The sequence below is a fragment of the Ctenocephalides felis genome, unplaced genomic scaffold, assembly GCF_003426905.1.
Source record: "Ctenocephalides felis isolate EL2017-DRISC unplaced genomic scaffold, ASM342690v1 CF-g0.4_SCAFFOLD_03572, whole genome shotgun sequence".
NCBI classification, from domain to species: Eukaryota; Metazoa; Arthropoda; class Insecta; order Siphonaptera; family Pulicidae; genus Ctenocephalides; species Ctenocephalides felis.
Window position 1 is genome coordinate 34,320,194 of NW_020539726.1, and position 19,065 is coordinate 34,339,258.

Genomic DNA, 19,065 nt, shown 5'->3' on the forward strand with positions numbered 1-19,065 from the left:
AAAATCAGGATCTGTATTTACACTGTAAATATGTACGTTTTATTATTTTTGAAAAAAAAAATTAATATTAATTTTAAGTTAATAATTTGTATTTTATACATATTAAAATTTGGTATGAGTATAATAGTAAATATATATATAAATATAATTTTGTCACCTGTGGTTGTCATCGAATGAAATTTGTATATTATGAAAAAAAAAACGATTTTTTTAAATGATAATTCTTTATTGATGAAAGTATTGTTAAAATAACTTAACTTACTAGACAAATAAAAATCTATAAAAAATATAATAAACTTATTTCATTAATATAATAATAGATATATTTTAATATTCGAGATGGAAAGGAATGAGTAGAAATCTTATTCACTAGTATTTAATAATATCAAAAGGTAATATATATATATACATATATATATATATATATATATATATATATATATATATATATATATATATATATATATATATACTAGCTGACCTGGCAAACGTTGTTGTGCCATAAAAAATATTTCTATTACAAAATGTTTAGTACAAAAATAACTAACTGATTGCAAATATGGTGCACAAGTAAAAGGAGCATCTAACAAAAAATATATGAATAGTTTACCCACTGCAAAGCATGCCACATATAAATGCCCCTTAATAGTCTTTGCAAGTGACTAAAACAAGGGTTGGACTAGACGACCCTTGATAAAAAAAAAATACATTTTCGAAGTAAGAGTTGTAATTTTCAATTTCAAATTATAAAAAATTAAAGTAAGGAAAATTGGTTCCAAAATTTAAAAAAAAGTTAGAGATGGACAACCCTTGATAAAAATAGTACAAGTTCCATATATTTTTCAATTTGGAATCATAGAAAATTAAAGCAAAGTAAATTATTGGTCCCAAAATTAGAAAAAAAGTTAGGAGTGGACAACCCTTGATAAAAATAAATAGATTTTCGAACTAAAAAGAGTTCCATGTATTTTTCAATTTCGAATTATAGAAAATTAAAGAAAAGAAAATTGATCCCAAAAATTTAAAAAAAAATATTAGGGGTGGACGACTCTTAATATAAAAATAGAATTTCGAAGTAAAAAGAATTCTTTTAAAAAAAATATATTAGAGGTAGACAACCCTTGATAAAAATAAATAGAATTTCGAAGTAAAAAGAGTTCAATGTATTTTTCAATTTCGAATCATAGAAAATTAAAGTAAAGAAAATTAGTTCCAAAAATTAAAAAAAAATATTAGGAGTGGACGACTTTTGATAAAAAAAAATGTATTGTAAAGTAAAGAGTATGATGTGTATTTCAATTTAGAATTATAGAAAAATGAAGAAAAGAAAATTGGTCCCAAAATTTAAAAAAAAAATATTAGGGGTGGACGACTTTTGATAAAAAAAATGTATTGTAAAGTAAAGAGTATGTATATTTCAATTTAGAATTATAGAAAATAAAAGTAAAGAAAATTGATCCTAAAAATGACCCTTGATAAACTTTTTTTTCTTAATTTTGCATCAATTTTACAAAAAATTACGAAATAACACATGGGGGAGAGAGGGTTCTTATAAGATATCACTTTAATCACATATCATTTTAAAAAAATCCAAATATTAGAAAAAAATCAAACATTTTACAATTTTTTTTCGTAACTAAAAATACACGGAATGTTTGGTGAGGAAAAGGGGAGACTCTATAAATCTTTAAACAATAAAGTCGGTGCGCCCCCTAAACAACTTTTGCCGGGCCAGCCAGTATATATATATATATATATATATATATATATATATATAAAATTTGTCATATTACGTAATTTCTTTCAAACTTTTATGAACTTATAAAAATTTGGTTTCATGTCAACTTTAAATAATTTTAATTTTAAATTAAATGTTCAGTTAAACAGTTAACTTATATATATATATATATATATATATATACATTAAAATTATATTTACATTCCTATTTAAAATATTTTATATACTTTTTAAAAATGTGGCAAACATACTTTTCCGGCGAACAATTCAGATATCACAGTAATCCAGAGAGCTAAAACAAATAAAATATAACTTATACCGACTTGATGAGAGCTTGGTAATTGATAGGGTTGTCCTCCGATTTCATCGACATGAAAACCCATAGGAAATATTACAGCGGCTAGACAAAATAGAACCACTGAAATAAAAAATAATAATTGAATAATATATAAATGCTTTAGTAATTATAAAATAGAAATGAAAAGCTAGAGAAAAGAAACTAGATAAAATATCCTATAATCAGACTTTATGTAAAACAATTTTGTACTGTGTTATAATTTATATGTAGTTTGGATTTTTTAAAGGACAAAAATAGGTTTATTATTTCATGTTATAGATAAAAAATTATTAATTTAGATTCAATATAAAACAGTCATCCGGCACTGTTTTATCAAATATATTGCTTTCACAGTATATCAGATTGCAAAAGAAAATTTGAATCTATTTCTTTTCTCAGTAGTTTATTATTATTACTTGCTGTAAATCCGACCCATCGTGCATAAGGAACAACATTCCTATCCCAATGACTGGAAGCCAACAAAATAATCGTTGTCGTTATACAAATACAACCGATGAATATACAAATAAGAGCCATAAGCCATTCTGGTTGCAAATCGGGGGTATAACATACTTGAGGTCTATTGTACAAGGTCATACAGGTCCACATTAGACCTAATCTTGTATCCCCTGGGAGAAAAAACAAATTTATCCAATTATTAGCAAAATTAATGATAATTGTAAATAATTTTTATAAATTATTACCTCCTACATCTGTAGTTATCCAATCTGGCATTGCTAAACTAACAATTGCAAAGACATCTGCTGCCATGAACAGTGTCCCTGATATCAGTGTTAATTTATCCATTTTGAAAGAGACGGATTTGTTAAAACTGATAGTAATGATATTTATACGAATATACACATATTTGCACCCTTATTTTAATAATATTTGGTATTTATTTGTACAAATTATTTGTGCAGTTTTTGTTATTGTTGACTGTCAAGATGGCAGATAAATTAGGTATCTACTTTACCATTGTCAGAACATGGTCAGAACTGTCAAAATTTAAATTTAAAAGCGGGAAGTTTAAATTTACATAAAAATAAATAAATTATATGAAAATAAGTTCACGAACTTAGATTTTGAATACTAACTGTTTACAAATAAATACAAATTACGATTAGTTTTGTTATTTTTGTTGACATTTATAAATGTGTCATCTTCTTTACAAATGTCAAAACTGTCAAAATGCAAATTTGAACGCCGGCTATAAAAATCATTTTTAAAATGATAATAATGATAATAATAATGATATATAAATTTATTAATTATCGAATCACTATTACTAATGAAATTCAAAGGTTTTTGTTTTTTTTATTTTAAAATGGCGGAGAAATGTGTCAATTGTCAAAACTGTCAAAATGCAAATTTAAAAGCCGGGTAAAAAATCATTTAATAATGAATATAAAAGCAAATTTACAAACATACTCTATATATATTTACTATTTTTTAATTACTATCACAAATAAAACTACAAAAAGTTTGTTGTTTTTGTTGACTTTAAAATTTAAAATGGCTAAATGTGTCATCTACTTGTCAAAACTGTCAAAATGCAATTTTTTAAATCGGATATAAAAATTATTTTTAAAATAAATAAATCGCATGAATAAATTTATAAACATCCTCTATATATATGTACTACTTATTGATCTCTATTACAAATAAAAATCTGAAAATTTGTTGCTTTTTTGACATTTAAAATGGCGGATAAATGTGTCAAATGTCAAAACTGTCAAAATGCAAATATAAAAGCCGAGTGCAGAAATCATTTAAACACAAATAAATTTTAAACAAATAAATTTCTAAACATACTCTATTCATCCATAGCTGTTACAAATATTTGCAGTATTTTTTATCAAAGGAGCAAAGGTATGTTTACTTATCTATGGTGCACAACGCCATATTTAATTCTAAAAGTGATTTTGATCAAGAGTTAATTTTTACATTATTTGCATAGTGTCACGTTTTTACAATATTAACATACTAAATCAAGTGTTATCTAATCGGTGCAATCATATAGTTATATTACAAATGTCTTAAATTTAAGTAATTCCAATTGCATTTAAATTTTTGACAGCCCACCATGTTGCCAATGCCATTGCACAAATGTCGACATGCAAGATGCTTAAATGCATTTGTGTTTATTTATAATTTGATACGTGGTAATAATATTTAAAATAAATGAGTGAGGGACTTGAAAGCATTTACCACCACACGTAAGTACAATTTGCAACTAGTATTGCTTTATTATTTTTATTATTATTATTATTACATTATTGATTTTTTTGCAGTAGTGTATGATGTCAGGTATTCAAGGAGTTTATTCTCCTATACCACAAAATTTATCAGACACAGAATCCGAAGACGATTTACACAACGCCTTGAGTTCACAAATAAACTACAGATTAAACAAAAACAATCCTGTAGTTAATTACAACACTAACCACAAAATGGCAAATGGATTTGAACCAACGCATAACAACTATCATGGTCTGGACGAAATGGAAGACCACGGTTATACAAGCGATACAGTAGGTATAATGACTAACGAGAAAAAACCAATGTCTCCTGTACGTAAATTCTGTTTTGTCTTATCTTTAATGGCTTGCTTGTTTACGATAATCGTGTTTTTATGGGTGATACCGTGTTCAGAAAACCTAACCTGCAAACCTTTGTCATCTGTACTAAAAGTCTCCAATTGGAATAAAGGTTATACAGGCTTGGAACTTAAGGGTGTTATTAATATTGTTGAAGGCATGTCCGGACGTAGTAAAAACCTTATATTTTTATACCGTGGTGATATGATTACAGAGCACGAGAATGGAACGTTTAAAGAAGGTGGTGTGATTTCTATAATGGCTGCGAACGGTGAGGTTGTTTGGTACCGGGGGATGAAAAAGTCACCTGTGGATATCGATTGTGGGTTGATTGATATAGATGGGAACGGTTTGTCGGATTGTTTGGTTTTAGGCACTAACGGGTTAATGGAAAGTTTGAATCCCATATCAGGTATTTCGTACTGGTCGTTGGATTTACCATATCTCACCATAAATAGTAATGAGTTTCCTGTAGTTTTAATGGACTTGGATCGAGATGGTGTGTATGAGTTGTTAACGTCTTGTAAATCAAATGGGACGGAACTTTATGTTATTATAATTTCTGGACGTGTTGGTAAAATCTTGGGACAACCGTTAGGTGTCCCTGATTGCTCCTCAATCTCCAAACTTGGGATAAACGAGCGCTTAGAAATTACTTTTATATGTCACCATAATGAAACTGATGTTTATAGGATTTTACCGTTTAAATCTTTGTACTCAAAAATTTCTAACAAGTCCGTGAACGATAAAAATATGTCCAGTATCATTCCTAAACAACACCAGAAGTACGGGCAACGTAAAGACACAGAAAACCAGACGAATATTTATGAATCCAATGGACGACAATTAATTGTTGAGAACCACGGACGTTGTCCCCATTGTAGAGTGTCTGTACAACTCGTGGACAAACGTAATGGTGCTAATAATGTCACCTGGGACTACCATAATGTCGGTGTGTACGGAATGGTCCCCGCAAATTTATCCTTCAACCAAAAAAACAACACAATCAGCGGTTTCGTGCTCAAATTCTGGCAATGGGTCATCCCTACCCCTACCCAAGACAATGCCACAACAAAATCCAGACAACCGATTGATTTATTCCTCAGTAATTATGCAACAAAGCAAACCTGGAGCATGAAATCATCAATCATCAAACGCAGCCTTAAACGCAACTACTACGCCGAAAAGTACTCAAAATTAATCCACAATCTAACCGAACGAGTCGTCTTGATCTCGTTCGATGATAGAGACATCCATATTGTCAACGCTAGTCAGAGTGATGTCAAGCAGATTTGCGTACAAAGCGAACAACCTTTTTGCCAACCGGAGTTGGTGTACCAAGAAAATTCCTTAACGATTGCTGATTTGGATGAAGACGGTTCACAGGAGTTGATATCCTATTTGTCGACTTTTGTTGAGACTCTTCAGGAAGGTCAATGGGAGTTGAAGACTTCGGTTCGGGTTGTTCGGTTGGAGGAACCAAAATTGTATGAGGCAGTCACCAAGCATTGAATTGGTAACTGATATTTATTTTGATTTAATAAGCATTTATATAAACGTTTTTATTATTTAGAACAAGCCAAAATATATATTTATTTAATTTAAGTATTGTGCAACCAATATCATTATAATTTTATGGTTTTGCGACGTTTCATGTCATTCTGAAACAATCAAGATCAGAATTGCAACTTTGATACAAATATCTTTTACACTCTTTGTGTTACTCTTGATGACACGCATTAGAGTGTCAAAACGTACAGAAAAAATATCATTTACAGTATTTTTATTTCTAATTATAAATTTTGGACAATTTTTGATCTTTCGTCGACGTCTTCTCAAAAACGGCTGTGCCGATTTTAAAAATTCAAAAGCGACTTGATGCAACTCGGTAAGGACTTGCGTTTTTTGTGAAGATCAGTCAAGCCGTTTCTTTAGAAATAACTGATTTTTTAAAAATTGTATTCTTTCATCGATAACAAAATCTTTTTATTCTATTTTTTTGATGATTTTGGCGCGAATTGCATAATGATGACACACATAAATAGTTGAAACTTAAATATTACATCATCTCTTGGTGTGAACTGCAAAATTATGGCACACATAGTGTCGAAACGTATAGTAAAAATTGTTTTCAATATTTATAGATTTGTTTTTTAATTTTAATATTTTCACTGTTATTTAAATTGATACAAAACTTTCATTCTCTTTTTGTGTGAACTGCAAAATGATGACACGCATTAAGTGCCGAAACGTATAGAACAAATATTTATATTATAATTTATAGATTTTTTTTAATTTCTTTTTTTTGTGCAACTTAAATCGATTCCAAAATCTTTTACCCTTTAGGCGTGAATTGCAAAATGATGACACACAATGAGGGTCGAAACGTACAGAAAAAATATTTTATATTCATAGTGTTTTATTTTCTAATTATGTAGTTTTTACATTTTTATAATAGTAACCATTATTAATAAATGAATGTATGTGTGTCACAGTTATTGATGATGACACGAATAGAAGGTCGAAACGTATTGAAAACAAAAATTCATTATTTATATTATTTCATTTTAAATTTCCATACTTTTACCGTTATTTGAATCGATATCAATTTGACACGCATAAAGGGTCGAAACGCACAAAAAAATATTTATTATTTTTAGAATTAGGTTTTAATTTCTATTTTCTCATTCGTACTTCAATAGATACCATTTTTTTTCGTTTATGTTACTTCTTATATGAACTGCAAAATGATGGCATATATTGAGTGTCGAAACGTATCATATCATATTTTTTCTTTAATTGTAATTTTTTCACTGATACAAATATCTTTTACACTCTTTGTGCTGCTCTTGCTGCAAATTCCAAAATAATGGCACGCATAGAGTGTCGAAACGTACAGAAAAAAAAACATCATTTCTAATTAAAAATTTTTAAACTTTTATATTCAGGATCAACATTAATAAACAAATATGGCCAATTCTCGGATAAAATTGGAATGTTATAGTAACACTATATTATAGGTCTATCTTCGTATGAGTTGGTCATAAAGCTATTCGTTTGCTTTACATAAAAACTAACCTTTGCTTTCACATAAAAACTAACCTATAAATGTTTTACACTCTTTGTGCAAATTCGGAAATGATGACACGCATAGACCGTCGAAACGTATAGAAAATAAATTCATTTATATATTTTTTTTAATTGCTATTTTAAGATACCAAATTTTTTTATTATCTCTTTGTGAATCTCCAGATGAAGTCAAGCATTTGTACCACCACGTATTGATTTCTTATCTGATTTTTTCTATGAAAACTTTTATATTATTTTTCAATCTTTCTTCATATTTTTTTATTTCATCTCTTAGGGCCGATACAGTTTTACTTCCGTGCCCAGGATATTTTATAAGAAACTCATTGCATACATTAAGATCCTCTTTTATGCACTTTCATAATGCACAAAGGCAATTCTAAAACAATATTTTTCGAAAAGCTTCATAATCTAATGATGGCTTTATTTCAAGCTCATCATAAATATCCTTTTGTCTCTGTTTGTCTCAAACATTTTTTCTGCTCCATGTCAAACAAGTACCTTTGGAAAAATTCAATGTCGTAACTTGTGGGCAATGTTGGACTTGCTGATAGTCCTTTTTGCTGAAATCCTAAATCTTTACATAAATTTATTTTCTTGTCCAACAATTCATTAATAACAGATTTTCTTTCATTGTATATCTTATTGTAATCATATAATTTTTGTTTGAGCTATAGAGCTTTAAATACACATCTTGTTTGCATTTCCATGGGTTCTGTACCAATGTTTATGTCTTTATTTTTATCTTTAGTTTCAATTTAATAAATCAAAAAATATTTTACGGAATGTTTATTAAGTTATGATTTATGTTAGATAACAAAGCTAGAAATCAAACTAAATTAACAAAACCGCAATCTTTGCTAAATAATAAATAATACTATCAATCAAACTTTGGTATCAAAAAATATGGTTTTAAACTGTGGCACCTAGTACCGGACATTTCAAAATAAACTGCATTTATCACACATGTAGCCATCTCCACACTCTGGAATGTTTTCACATGTGTCTTTGACGAATATTCTTAGATATTGCAAAAGAAGTCACTATTCATCCATCCTTTTGGCTGAGCCACACCGATGCTCTCAACTGGTGCATTTATAAGCTTTTCATTCTTTGACTAAAAAATTCGAAAAATGGGGGTATGTAGTGACCGTTAGCTCTCATACAGAACAAAATTAAATAATTGGAATAAATTACGTAAATTTTCACAAAAAATATCAATATGTTTGACAGGAAAGGGTTGCTCTCGCCGTGGTCGTATACCTGTGTGAAACCCATGCCCCTTTCACTTGTATTTTGAAGTGAAAAGATTTATTCTCGCTTTAATAATACGTGTTAAATAGAGCGTCCGGTGCTTGGTGCCGTCCGGCGTTACGGGACTTTTTCCTACTTTTTGTATGAACTGCAAAATGATGACACGCATAAAGGGTCGAAACGTGCTGAAGGAATATTTTTCGTTATTTATAGTTTTTTTTTAATTTCAATTTTTTCACTGTTACTTAAATCGATACAAAAATCTTTTATTGTCTCTTTGTGTAAACTACAAAATGATGACGCGCATAGAGTGTCGAAACGTATACAATTTTGTTTTTCGATATCAAAATCTTTTACCCTTCTTGTGATGCTTTAGGCGTGAATTGCAAAATGATGACACACATAGAGGGTCGAAACGTATAGAAAAAATATCTTGCATTTATAGTATTTTATTTTCTAATTATGTAATTTTAAAATTTTTATAATAGTCATAAGGAGCATTATTAATAAACAAATCTGTTTGTGACATCGTTATTAATGATGACTCACATGAAGTCTCGAAACGTACAGAAAAAATATTTTTTATTTATAGTGTTTTATTTTTTATTTATGTAATTTTAATTTTTTTATAATAGTGACCAGGAGCATAATTCATAAATGAATAAATTTATGTGCGTCATCAATAATAGTGATGACACACACGCAGTATCGAAACGTATGGAAAAATATTTTTCATTATTTATGGAATTTTTTAAAATTCCTATTTTTTCTCTGTTATTCAAATCGATACAAAAATCTTTTACACTTTTTGCAAAATAATGACACCCACAGGGTGTCGAAACGTATCGAAAAAATATCATTTACTCTATTGTAATTTCTAATTATGAATTTTTTAAACTTTTATAATCAGGATCATAATTAATGAACAAATATGCATTTGTTATAGAAGCCAATTCTCGGATAAAATAGGAATGTTATAGTAAGCTATTTATTGGCTATACTATCAGGCGTTTTACACATACAAACTAACCTCCAAATGGCACAATCGTTAAAATATTATCTTCGGTTAGACTCTTTAAAATCTTTTACTCTTTTTGATGGCACACATAGAGTCGAAACGTAAAGATTTTTTTTCATTGTTTATATGTTCATTTTTATTATTTCGCTGTCTTTAAAATCTGTTACTCTTTTTGATGGCACACACAGAGGGTCGAAACGTATAGAAAAAATATTATTTACAGTATTTCTAATTACATTTTTTTCAAACTTTTATAATCAGGATCATAATTAATGAATAATTATGCTTTTGTTATAGAGGCCAAGTCTCAAATAAAATAGGAATGTTATAGTAAGCTATTTATTTGCTGTATTATCAGGCGTTTTACACATACAAACTAACCTCCAAATGGCACAATCGTTAAAATATTATCGAGTCGAAACGTAAAGATTTTTTTTCATTGTTTATATGTTCATTTTTATTATTTCGCTGTCTTTAAAATCTGTTACTCTTTTTGATGGCACACACGGAGGGTCGAAACGTATAGAAAAAATATTATTTACAGTATTTCTAATTACATTTTTTTCAAACTTTTATAATCAGGATCATAATTAATGAATAATTATGCTTTTGTTATAGAGGACAAGTCTCAAATAAAATAGGAATGTTATAGTAAGCTATTTATTTGCTGTACTATCAGGCGTTTTACACATACAATCTAACCCTCAAATGGCACGAGCATCAAAATATTGACTTTCGTTAGACTTCACGTATGTGTTATTAGATAGTTGCACTTATGATATAATTTTACGTTTATGCCTTTTGGGGGTTAGGTTTTATGTGTAAAACCAAATTTTTATGAAAACACAATTTTTCTTATAATGGTATTGGTTGTATATTATTTATTAAACATTATGCTAGTCTTTATACATTTCTGTAATATTGAGCCATTGATTTTTATCATATCAAATTTTAATTTAAAATATTTTATATTTAGGAAATTAAGGGACCGATTCTGCCGCACAACAGACCAATGTTATGGCAAGGCTATGTTGCGCTCTAACTTGCATATATAATGTTACTGAATCATACAAGCAAAATGTTATGTATTTTCTGTGCATTCAGGCGTTTTGCACATAACTTGCAACGTTACTCGTATGTTATGAAGCTGGGTCAGAAACACCCTGTTATGTAAGATCGTTTTTTGACTTTTGTCAATATTTAGTATGGAAAGCTTTTCATAACATGGCCTTGCCATAACATTGGTCTCTTGTGCGGTAGAATCGGTTTATAAGTAGACTTAATGCAACAGTATTTTAATATAGACACATTTTATTTATAAAAAATGTATCCAATTTAATATTTCTTGCCCGTGTACTGAATATTGTGATTTTGAAATAATTATCTAATAGTAAGACAATTTTTCTGAAAGTTTTGCAGTCTTTTATCACATACCATTAGAACTTTTATTTGATTTTTAAAAAAGCACTGAAAACTGCAAAATGTTAATACGAACAGGATGTTTAACTAATAAATATTGTGTAAATCAATCTAAAGGATTAAAAAATTGGACAATCTCGAAGATGGATGAATTATGAAATCTAAATTTAAATATATCAAGAATATATTCTAATGTAAAAAGTATTGATAAGATACTTTGATATTACAATCTAGCCAATATATTCCTGTTATTTCATTACAGTAGTGAAATCTAGTCATTTTTCTTGGGCAATTCACATAGTTATAAATATTTAGAGTGATTTATATATATTTCTACTTCATCATAATATTAATCGATCATCTTAATTCATAGTGTGTAGGATTAAGACTAAAAATTCATTTAATGTGTAATCATTAAGTAATTTTGTATAAGGATTTGGATATCCTTATTTGATTGAATCTAGTTTATAATTCACCGATCAAATTTTTGCACTTGATATTATTAGATGTTGTGTATTTAAAATGTGCTTGGATTTAACACAATGGGGATTCAAAAGAACTGTGATGATGAATATTGTAAAATTTTGTCTAATGATAATAAAAAATTAACAAAACACATGTATATCTTTTACAATTTTCTATTTTAGTTTAATTTGATTTAATCTACTAATTACATCCGTCTCTTGAATTAGCATGCGATTTTTCTTCTAAACGTTCTGTTATTTTGACCTTAGCCTGAAAACCTTGACCTGCCAAAAATAAATATTAAATAAAATTAATTGAAACGCGATGCTAATTAAATAAACACTCTAAAGGAAATGTGGTGGTGTTAAAATAACGACATTGAACTTCTGGAAAGAAATGCGTGAAATGTTATCAGGAGGACCTCCAAATTAAATGTGGTCCTTTGGACAAGGATTCATTTCATAGTTTTGTTCTTGAGGAAAATAATAATTTTTGTATATTACATAGGTCATCCTTATCAATGATTTAGGAGTTAAATTGGCAAGGGCGAAGGAAATATAATAGTTATTAAAGATAAACACGATTTATCAATCTTTTGAAGAATAATATTTTTGTATGATTTTATCTGCTTTTTAATTTCTTGTGTGAATTTGATTTGATGGAAATTTACAAATTGTTAGTCAAAATTAGCAAGTTAAATTGTTATGATCCTAGAGATATGTTTTAATATTTTTTTAATATTGAGAATTATTATGCTTCCTATGGATTTGATGCTAAACTTTTTTTAAACCAACTTTTTTTTAAAATAGGCAACTTCTCATTGTCTTATAATATTTAAAGTGTTTTGTTTTGTTAACCAACAAATATATGAGTGAATGTTTTACAATGAATTTAGCTTAGGTTTTTTTTTTAGTTATGTAAAAGCCTAAATTACACCAAAAAACAATGTCTTTTCATCAAAGGTTGTCTACTCCTAACGTTTTTTCTGAACACTTAAAACCTATTTAAGTTGGTTAAACTTTTTATAATATGGTTTTGCGAAATATATATAACCCTATGTTTTCACCCTCCTACTACAAATCCCTATTTTGAACTAGTCATTTTGATACTACGAATATTTTTGTATTAGATTATTATCATTTGTTTTAGAACATTTTTCACGGAATTTTGATTAAAATTGACGAAAAATTCACTTTAATTTGTTAAGGGTAAAATGCTTCAGTTCACCCCTAACGCTTTTATTTATTTTTTTAGATCAATTTTTGTTTTTAACTTCCCGGTAGGGTAAGTTATTGTAATCGTCCAAATATCGAAATTGAAAATTTTTGCATATCTTCACGTTTCAGAAGTTTCTGAACATTTTGGCATACCTCAGAAAAAATGGATGTGTGTGTGTGTATGTACGTATGGATACAATTTTTCGTCCACGTTTTTGGGCGAACGGATCAACCGATTTGAATGGTTTAAAAAACATTCGATTCCTATTGATAGGGAAATGTGGTGATTATTTTTTGGCAAAGGCAGGTCCAGTCCTTACGGAGATACAGAGCATAGTGTGCAGAAAATAGAAATCGAGTTTTTGAGAGAACGGAGCGTCTGATTTTTATGATTCAAAAAACAATTCATTTGTAATGAAGAACTGATGAATTTTTTGAAAAGGGAGGTATAGTGGTTTCGTAGATCCAATAAAAAAAGTGAAAGAAAAATCAATTTGTCGGACAAAAATGGTCATTGAACATATGCACATGAAATTATCACATATTTTATAGATTTTTTAATAATAATAACTGTTCTTTTTTCTATGAGTTCCGTACTAATGTTTATCCGTTATGCTGCGACACGGCGCCTACGCGCTTTGATATTGCGTTTTTACGCTAACGTATCCCGATTGCTTTGAAAATAAGTTCAAAATTTCCAAATATAAAACCATTTTTTTTTCAAAAAGATCATTTTTTTTTCAAAATTTTTAAAAATCACAAAAATCTATTTTTTTTCAGAGTTCTAAACCAAAATTTAATCTTTATTAAAAATTTTAATTTTTGGTACTGAGAGTTTCAGCAATTTAATATACAGGCACGATGCCATACACCACTAGTTATTTTTTTGTATTTTATATCTCCAGTATTATACTTTAGTGTTTCCTTGGGTCCGTGGGTAAGTGGTTAGGGCTATGGGATTCAAAATCACATTTATTGAAAAGAGTGTTTATGAAAATTTGGACATCGGATTTCAAGAGTTTTTTAACGCAAAAAAATTTAGTTCATCTAAAGTAAGTAGACTAAGGTTGCTTAAGTCGTACCTCTTAAAGAAATATAATAAATATCATATTTAGTGCGATTAAATTGAAAGAAAATTTCTAGTGTTTATTGAATCTTTTTTCGTTTTTCAAAAATGTACTTTCGGTACGAGATAGGAGCCTAGTCGCCTTTTTTAATTTCATCTGCCAAACATGTACTGTATCTTATATTATTTTAATTTCTGGCACATCTCGGCTGATTTTCGGCAATAATAATGTAGACATTACATTTGTCTTGTGTATTATATTCTAATACTATCTAGGCTCGTAATTTCAGCTAAATTCTAATTTCAAGTGAATTGACATTTCTAGCAGATGACAGTTCAATGTCAAATATTGATAAGTGTTTTTTCTAAATTTTGCCATTTATTTCTAAAATATTACTATAGTTTTATCGTTTGTTAAATCTTAAAAAATTTCTTTGGTAAACTCTAAAAAGATTTATCAAAATCCGAATAACCGTTTAGGAGATGTATCAAATCATACACCCGTACAGAAGAATTTTATATATTAGATAATAAATAAATCTTAATATCGGTTTGTTAAGTCAATTATAACATACTAGATGACCCGACAGACGTTGTCCTGTACCTATATTTACATTTTTTTTAATCTAATGTACTAATATTTACCGTTTATAATTTATAATAATAGATGAGCGATGTTAAATGTAGAACTGCTTTAAATAAAATGATGATTCTCGATTCCCACACATCTCAGCTACTTTTTGGCAATAATAATATAGACATTACATTTTTCTTCTTCATAATCATAAATTATACATATTCTAATATTGTCTAGGTTCATAAGTAAATTGAAATTTTTGGCAGATAATAGTTTTAATTTGTATTCAATGCAAACAATGACATGTCGTTTTTTACAATTTTTCCATTTATTTCTACAGTATTTTATACAGATTTATTCGTCTTATGGCTTAATATGATAACTGTTTAAGCACTTTGGATGTTATAACACGCCTCGCATTCATTTTTACATAATTATTTCGATTAATTCCTTCAAAACAATCAGATATGCGAACCTCCCACACTGGGACAATAATACTACAATGTGATATATCAAAAGACTCGTTAAACTCATCTATCCAAAACAAATCAATGGATTTTTATTTTCACTTATAATTCACCTTCGATGATGTATTTATAAAGGCTGCATATTATGAGAAATATGAATTTTTTAACTTTCCAGATGGCAATTTGTAAGAAACGGTGATTCTAAAGAAAAATGGTATAAACACAATTTGGCAGAGAAGTATTTAGCGATCAATGTATTTAGCGATTGTCTCACTCTGTCTACTAGTATCATATTGGCAAACTTTTTTCGTTGCCAGGCATGCTTAACAACCGCAGAAACGTCTGGCAAATTAATTTTATGTTTCTTGACCCTTAATGAACATCATATTAAAATTACAGACGGACTAAAATGATTTGAAATTTAAAAAAAAATAATGAATAAATTGGCGTCTGGCACATATTTGGCAGCGCCCAAAATGTCTGGCAACAAAAATGTGAATCTGGATAACTTATTCAAGTTATCAAATCAAATATCAAGTCAAAAAATTAAAATTGGACTGACTAAAGTGCTATAAACTAGTATCATATTGCCAGACATTTTTGCTTGCCAGACATGGTTAACAACCGCAGAAACGTCTGGCAAATTAATTTTACGTGTTTTTACCCTTAACGAACATAATACTAAAATTTCAGACGAACTAAAATGATTTGAATTTTTAAAAAAATTAATAAATAAATTGGCGTCTGGCACATATTTAGCAGCGCCCAAAATGTCTGGCAACAAAAAATTTGAGTCTGGTAAACCTATTCGAAGTCAAAAAAACGAAAATTGGGCTGACTAAAATGCTTTCAAAATTTTGAAATCGCGCTGTACAAATTGGCTGCGCACTAATTAACGCAACCACTTCCAGCTGCCAGACGGCCCTTACCCTAACCGAGGGAGCACCAAGGACCACATACCAAAAAACCAGCCTGACTAAAATGCTTGTTTTGAAAACGTTGCTGGCTCCCGTACTATGTATCCATAGTTCGAGAATCACTTCAATAAATGATTCAACAATTTTGTTCATATAAAGTTGTGGTAGTTCTAAGGGTCTTCAATATTATCTATAGGCAGCTTTGTCTTCAGTCATCTTGAAATGGTCAGCTTTTGAAAATGTTTGACACTGTTTGTTTATTTTGAAAATTTCATTTCAAAGTTAGATTTTTTCTAAATCGACGAGTCCGAAAGGTACTTTTGTCCATCCATCTACTATCCATCTATCTTTACCAATTTTTTTTCCATCCTCACATGTGAGGTGAATTCCCGCCGATGGTATCTCGACTCGATTCGTTCGGGTTGGCCTCCGGTCAGCCCCCGGGTCTCATTTCCGGAGCGCCGTAGCGCCGGAGCGACCGTGACCCGGATCGGAGCCACCGACGACGACGACGACGACGTGTGCCGAAGAAAGTACCGAGTTCATAGAATAGAAAGTCATTTTTTCCATTTAAAGAAATATGGGAAAAAACATTACTCACAATCAGGTGAAGAAATGGTGCAGGATGAATGGACGGTTTAATGGTATTACTGCGGTGTTTTAAGTTTTATTAGAAATTATGATTGGAAATTGCATAAGAATTAGGCCAGGTTAGTGATCTGTTATTGGGGTAGACGTTAGGCAAAAGCCTAATTTTATAATGAATGAAATAAGGATAAGGTGCGGTCGTTTTAACCGAATTACATTTTAACGATAATGCTCATGTTCAGCACAATGCAGTGTTTTTAGTACTTCATTAGAATTTATGATTAAAGATGTTCGATTTTATAATTCATTTTGAATATATAGGACGACGTTTTTAGGTTAATTGTATTATAGTTAAGGTTGATTGAACATTAGAAGAAATTTTAGTTTACTCATTTTATTATTTACTTCTAAATGGATTTAGACATATGAGTTTCAAGACGAATTGAACAATTTTTTTCCATACAATATGTAAAGATTATGATATAGTTTTTTCTTAAAATACGTAACATTTTTTAATGTTAAACGCTTTAAACTGAAGGTGTTCAAAATATCATGATACATCAGTATGTAGATTAGTAGACTAATCAGAAGTACCTGTTTCTCCACTATTTTTTTCCTCAGCGTTTTTCCCGAAACTATTTTTATTATCGATGCGTTATCCAAGATCTCTTAACAACTCTTCAAAAATTAGTTAAGTTTAAAATTTTATTTCAAAGTTAGAATTTCTTTAAATTGACGAGTCTTGAAGGTGCGTAGTGACGTAAATTACTTTTGTCCATTCATTCATCCATCAGATGTCTTCGCCAATTTTTTCCATTCTCACCTCAAACCTCATTATCTATACAGATGTTGTTATTTCAAAAATTATTTTCTTATTATTAGCTTCGTGGAGGTGAGGTTTTATGTTTTCTTGACCATTGAAGTCATTCTTAATCGTTCGAGTCCAAATTTGGAAAAAATATTTGTTTGTATGCACTAGTATAAAATTTCAATTGCACGTTTTTACCAAAAAAAACGATTTTGAACATGTAAGAACTGTTCTAAAGGCATCAATTAGAAGTCGTGCTCTTTTTTGGTAAAATTTGGCGGGCCGTTTCTTTGTTTAAATAAAAAAAATATGATATTTTAAAGAATCTTTGTAATCCGATAGAGTTTCTGATCTTATAAATTACCTAGCGCGCTTTGTGCAATATTATCAATAAATTAGCAATTCCAGATTATGTATGTTTATTTGAAAAATATCATGGAATTCGCATTAATTGGAAGTGAAACTTGGGGGCCAATTCTGGGATAAAAGTAGTTGAATATGGAATTTAGCCTAAGGCAAGTTGCATGAACTTTCCGAAATGTGTAAGAATTGACTTAATCAATCGAAATTGAAATTTTGATATTTGGATAAAATTTTCAACTGTTTATTTCAAAAAGAAAGTTATCGCTTTCATTTAAATCTAAACATTGCGATTTTCACTAGAATTTTCTCAAACACATTTAAATTTACTGTAATTATATTAATTGTATTGCACAGACACTATAGTGTTTGTATTCCCTAAAATTGTAGCTTGTTATTTTAAATTTAATTAAAAACCAATGCATTTGCTGTGCGATCAGGCGTTCAACACTTAAAATCTAACTTCACGTATGTGTTATCAATGGCACATCAGAAAGTTGCTCTTGTGTAAACTTTGGTACTTGTTTGTGTAATTGGTATTTGTAAAAAATTGTCTTTTATGCGTTTTGGAGGTTAGGTTTTGTGTGTCTGCTCGCGCAGCAAATACATTGCGAATTGACTCTCATAATATTAAATTACGCATTGTCTATATTTTTCACATTTTATGATTTTTAATAGTATACCATGAACCATCGGATTAGGAACTTAAATTCTTCTGAAATATTTCTTAGTTTTTAATTTAACTCATTTTTTCTTATTAAATATTGTGTCCATAAAATACATAATTTAAACGTGTGTAATTTTTAAATGGAGTAAAATATTAAAGGCAACAGTAAACGTAATTAAGTGTTTTAATAATGATTTTATAAAAAATGTTTGAATTTCGAGTTTAAGACGACTTGTATTGTTTTCTTTAGTGTCTATTTACTTTATGAAAAATGTATGATTTTAGAGTTACGTTATCACAAGACGAGTTTTCTAGTATATTTATACTAAACAAAAAAATTTAGGTACGTTTTATTTAATATAATGTAGTAACATTTTGTCACCCACGTGGTTATCCTTTGACGTGAGCTTTTTGGCGTGCAGAAAAGCTCGTTTGCGCAAACTCCACGAAAATAGTGAGCTTTTCCTTTCCTTGGCATGT

At 29.1% G+C, this 19,065-nt stretch overlaps 3 protein-coding genes across 4 annotated transcripts in view; 2 read left to right on the forward strand and 1 right to left on the reverse strand.

Moving 5' to 3' along the window:
* Nucleotides 1–1,968: 1,968 nt before the first annotated feature.
* LOC113387980 (uncharacterized protein C16orf52 homolog A-like) lies at nt 1,969–2,882 on the reverse strand. Its single transcript, XM_026625383.1, has 3 exons — nt 2,780–2,882; nt 2,492–2,704; nt 1,969–2,156 (listed from the first exon to the last, which is right to left on the reverse strand). The coding sequence occupies exons 1-3, from the start codon at nt 2,880–2,882 to the stop codon at nt 1,969–1,971; spliced, it is 504 nt and encodes a 167-aa protein (XP_026481168.1).
* Nucleotides 2,883–3,859: 977 nt separating this feature from the next.
* Nucleotides 3,860–19,065, forward strand: part of LOC113387856 — a 122,575-nt gene continuing 107,369 nt past the window's right edge. The window contains exon 1 of the mRNA XM_026625238.1: nt 3,860–3,947. The gene's annotated coding sequence lies outside the window, so the exon portion shown is untranslated. The remainder of the gene's footprint in view (nt 3,948–19,065) is intronic.
* LOC113387857 lies at nt 4,171–6,250 on the forward strand. 2 transcript variants are annotated; one of them, XM_026625242.1, is made up of 2 exons: nt 4,171–4,294; nt 4,370–6,250. In XM_026625242.1, the coding sequence occupies exon 2, from the start codon at nt 4,376–4,378 to the stop codon at nt 6,185–6,187; it is 1,812 nt and encodes a 603-aa protein (XP_026481027.1). In that variant the 5' UTR covers nt 4,171–4,294; nt 4,370–4,375; the 3' UTR covers nt 6,188–6,250. The 2 variants fall into 2 exon arrangements, with proteins under 2 accessions (XP_026481027.1, XP_026481028.1); XM_026625243.1 differs by having other exon boundaries at nt 4,253–4,294; nt 4,373–6,250.

Excerpts from the sequence above, each read along its gene's own strand:
- LOC113387857 (XM_026625242.1), top strand. The coding sequence starts at position 4,376 with ATGATGTCAGGTATTCAAGGAGTTTATTCTCCTATACCACAAAATTTA.
- LOC113387980 (XM_026625383.1), bottom strand. The coding sequence starts at position 2,882 with ATGGATAAATTAACACTGATATCAGGGACACTGTTCATGGCAGCAGAT. Across the intron at positions 2,705-2,779 it reads GATAACTACAGATGTAGGAG|GGGATACAAGATTAGGTCTA; the intron begins GTAATAATTTAT and ends TTTTTCTCCCAG. Across the intron at positions 2,157-2,491 it reads ATGGGTCGGATTTACAGCAA|TGGTTCTATTTTGTCTAGCC; the intron begins GTAATAATAATA and ends TTTTTATTTCAG.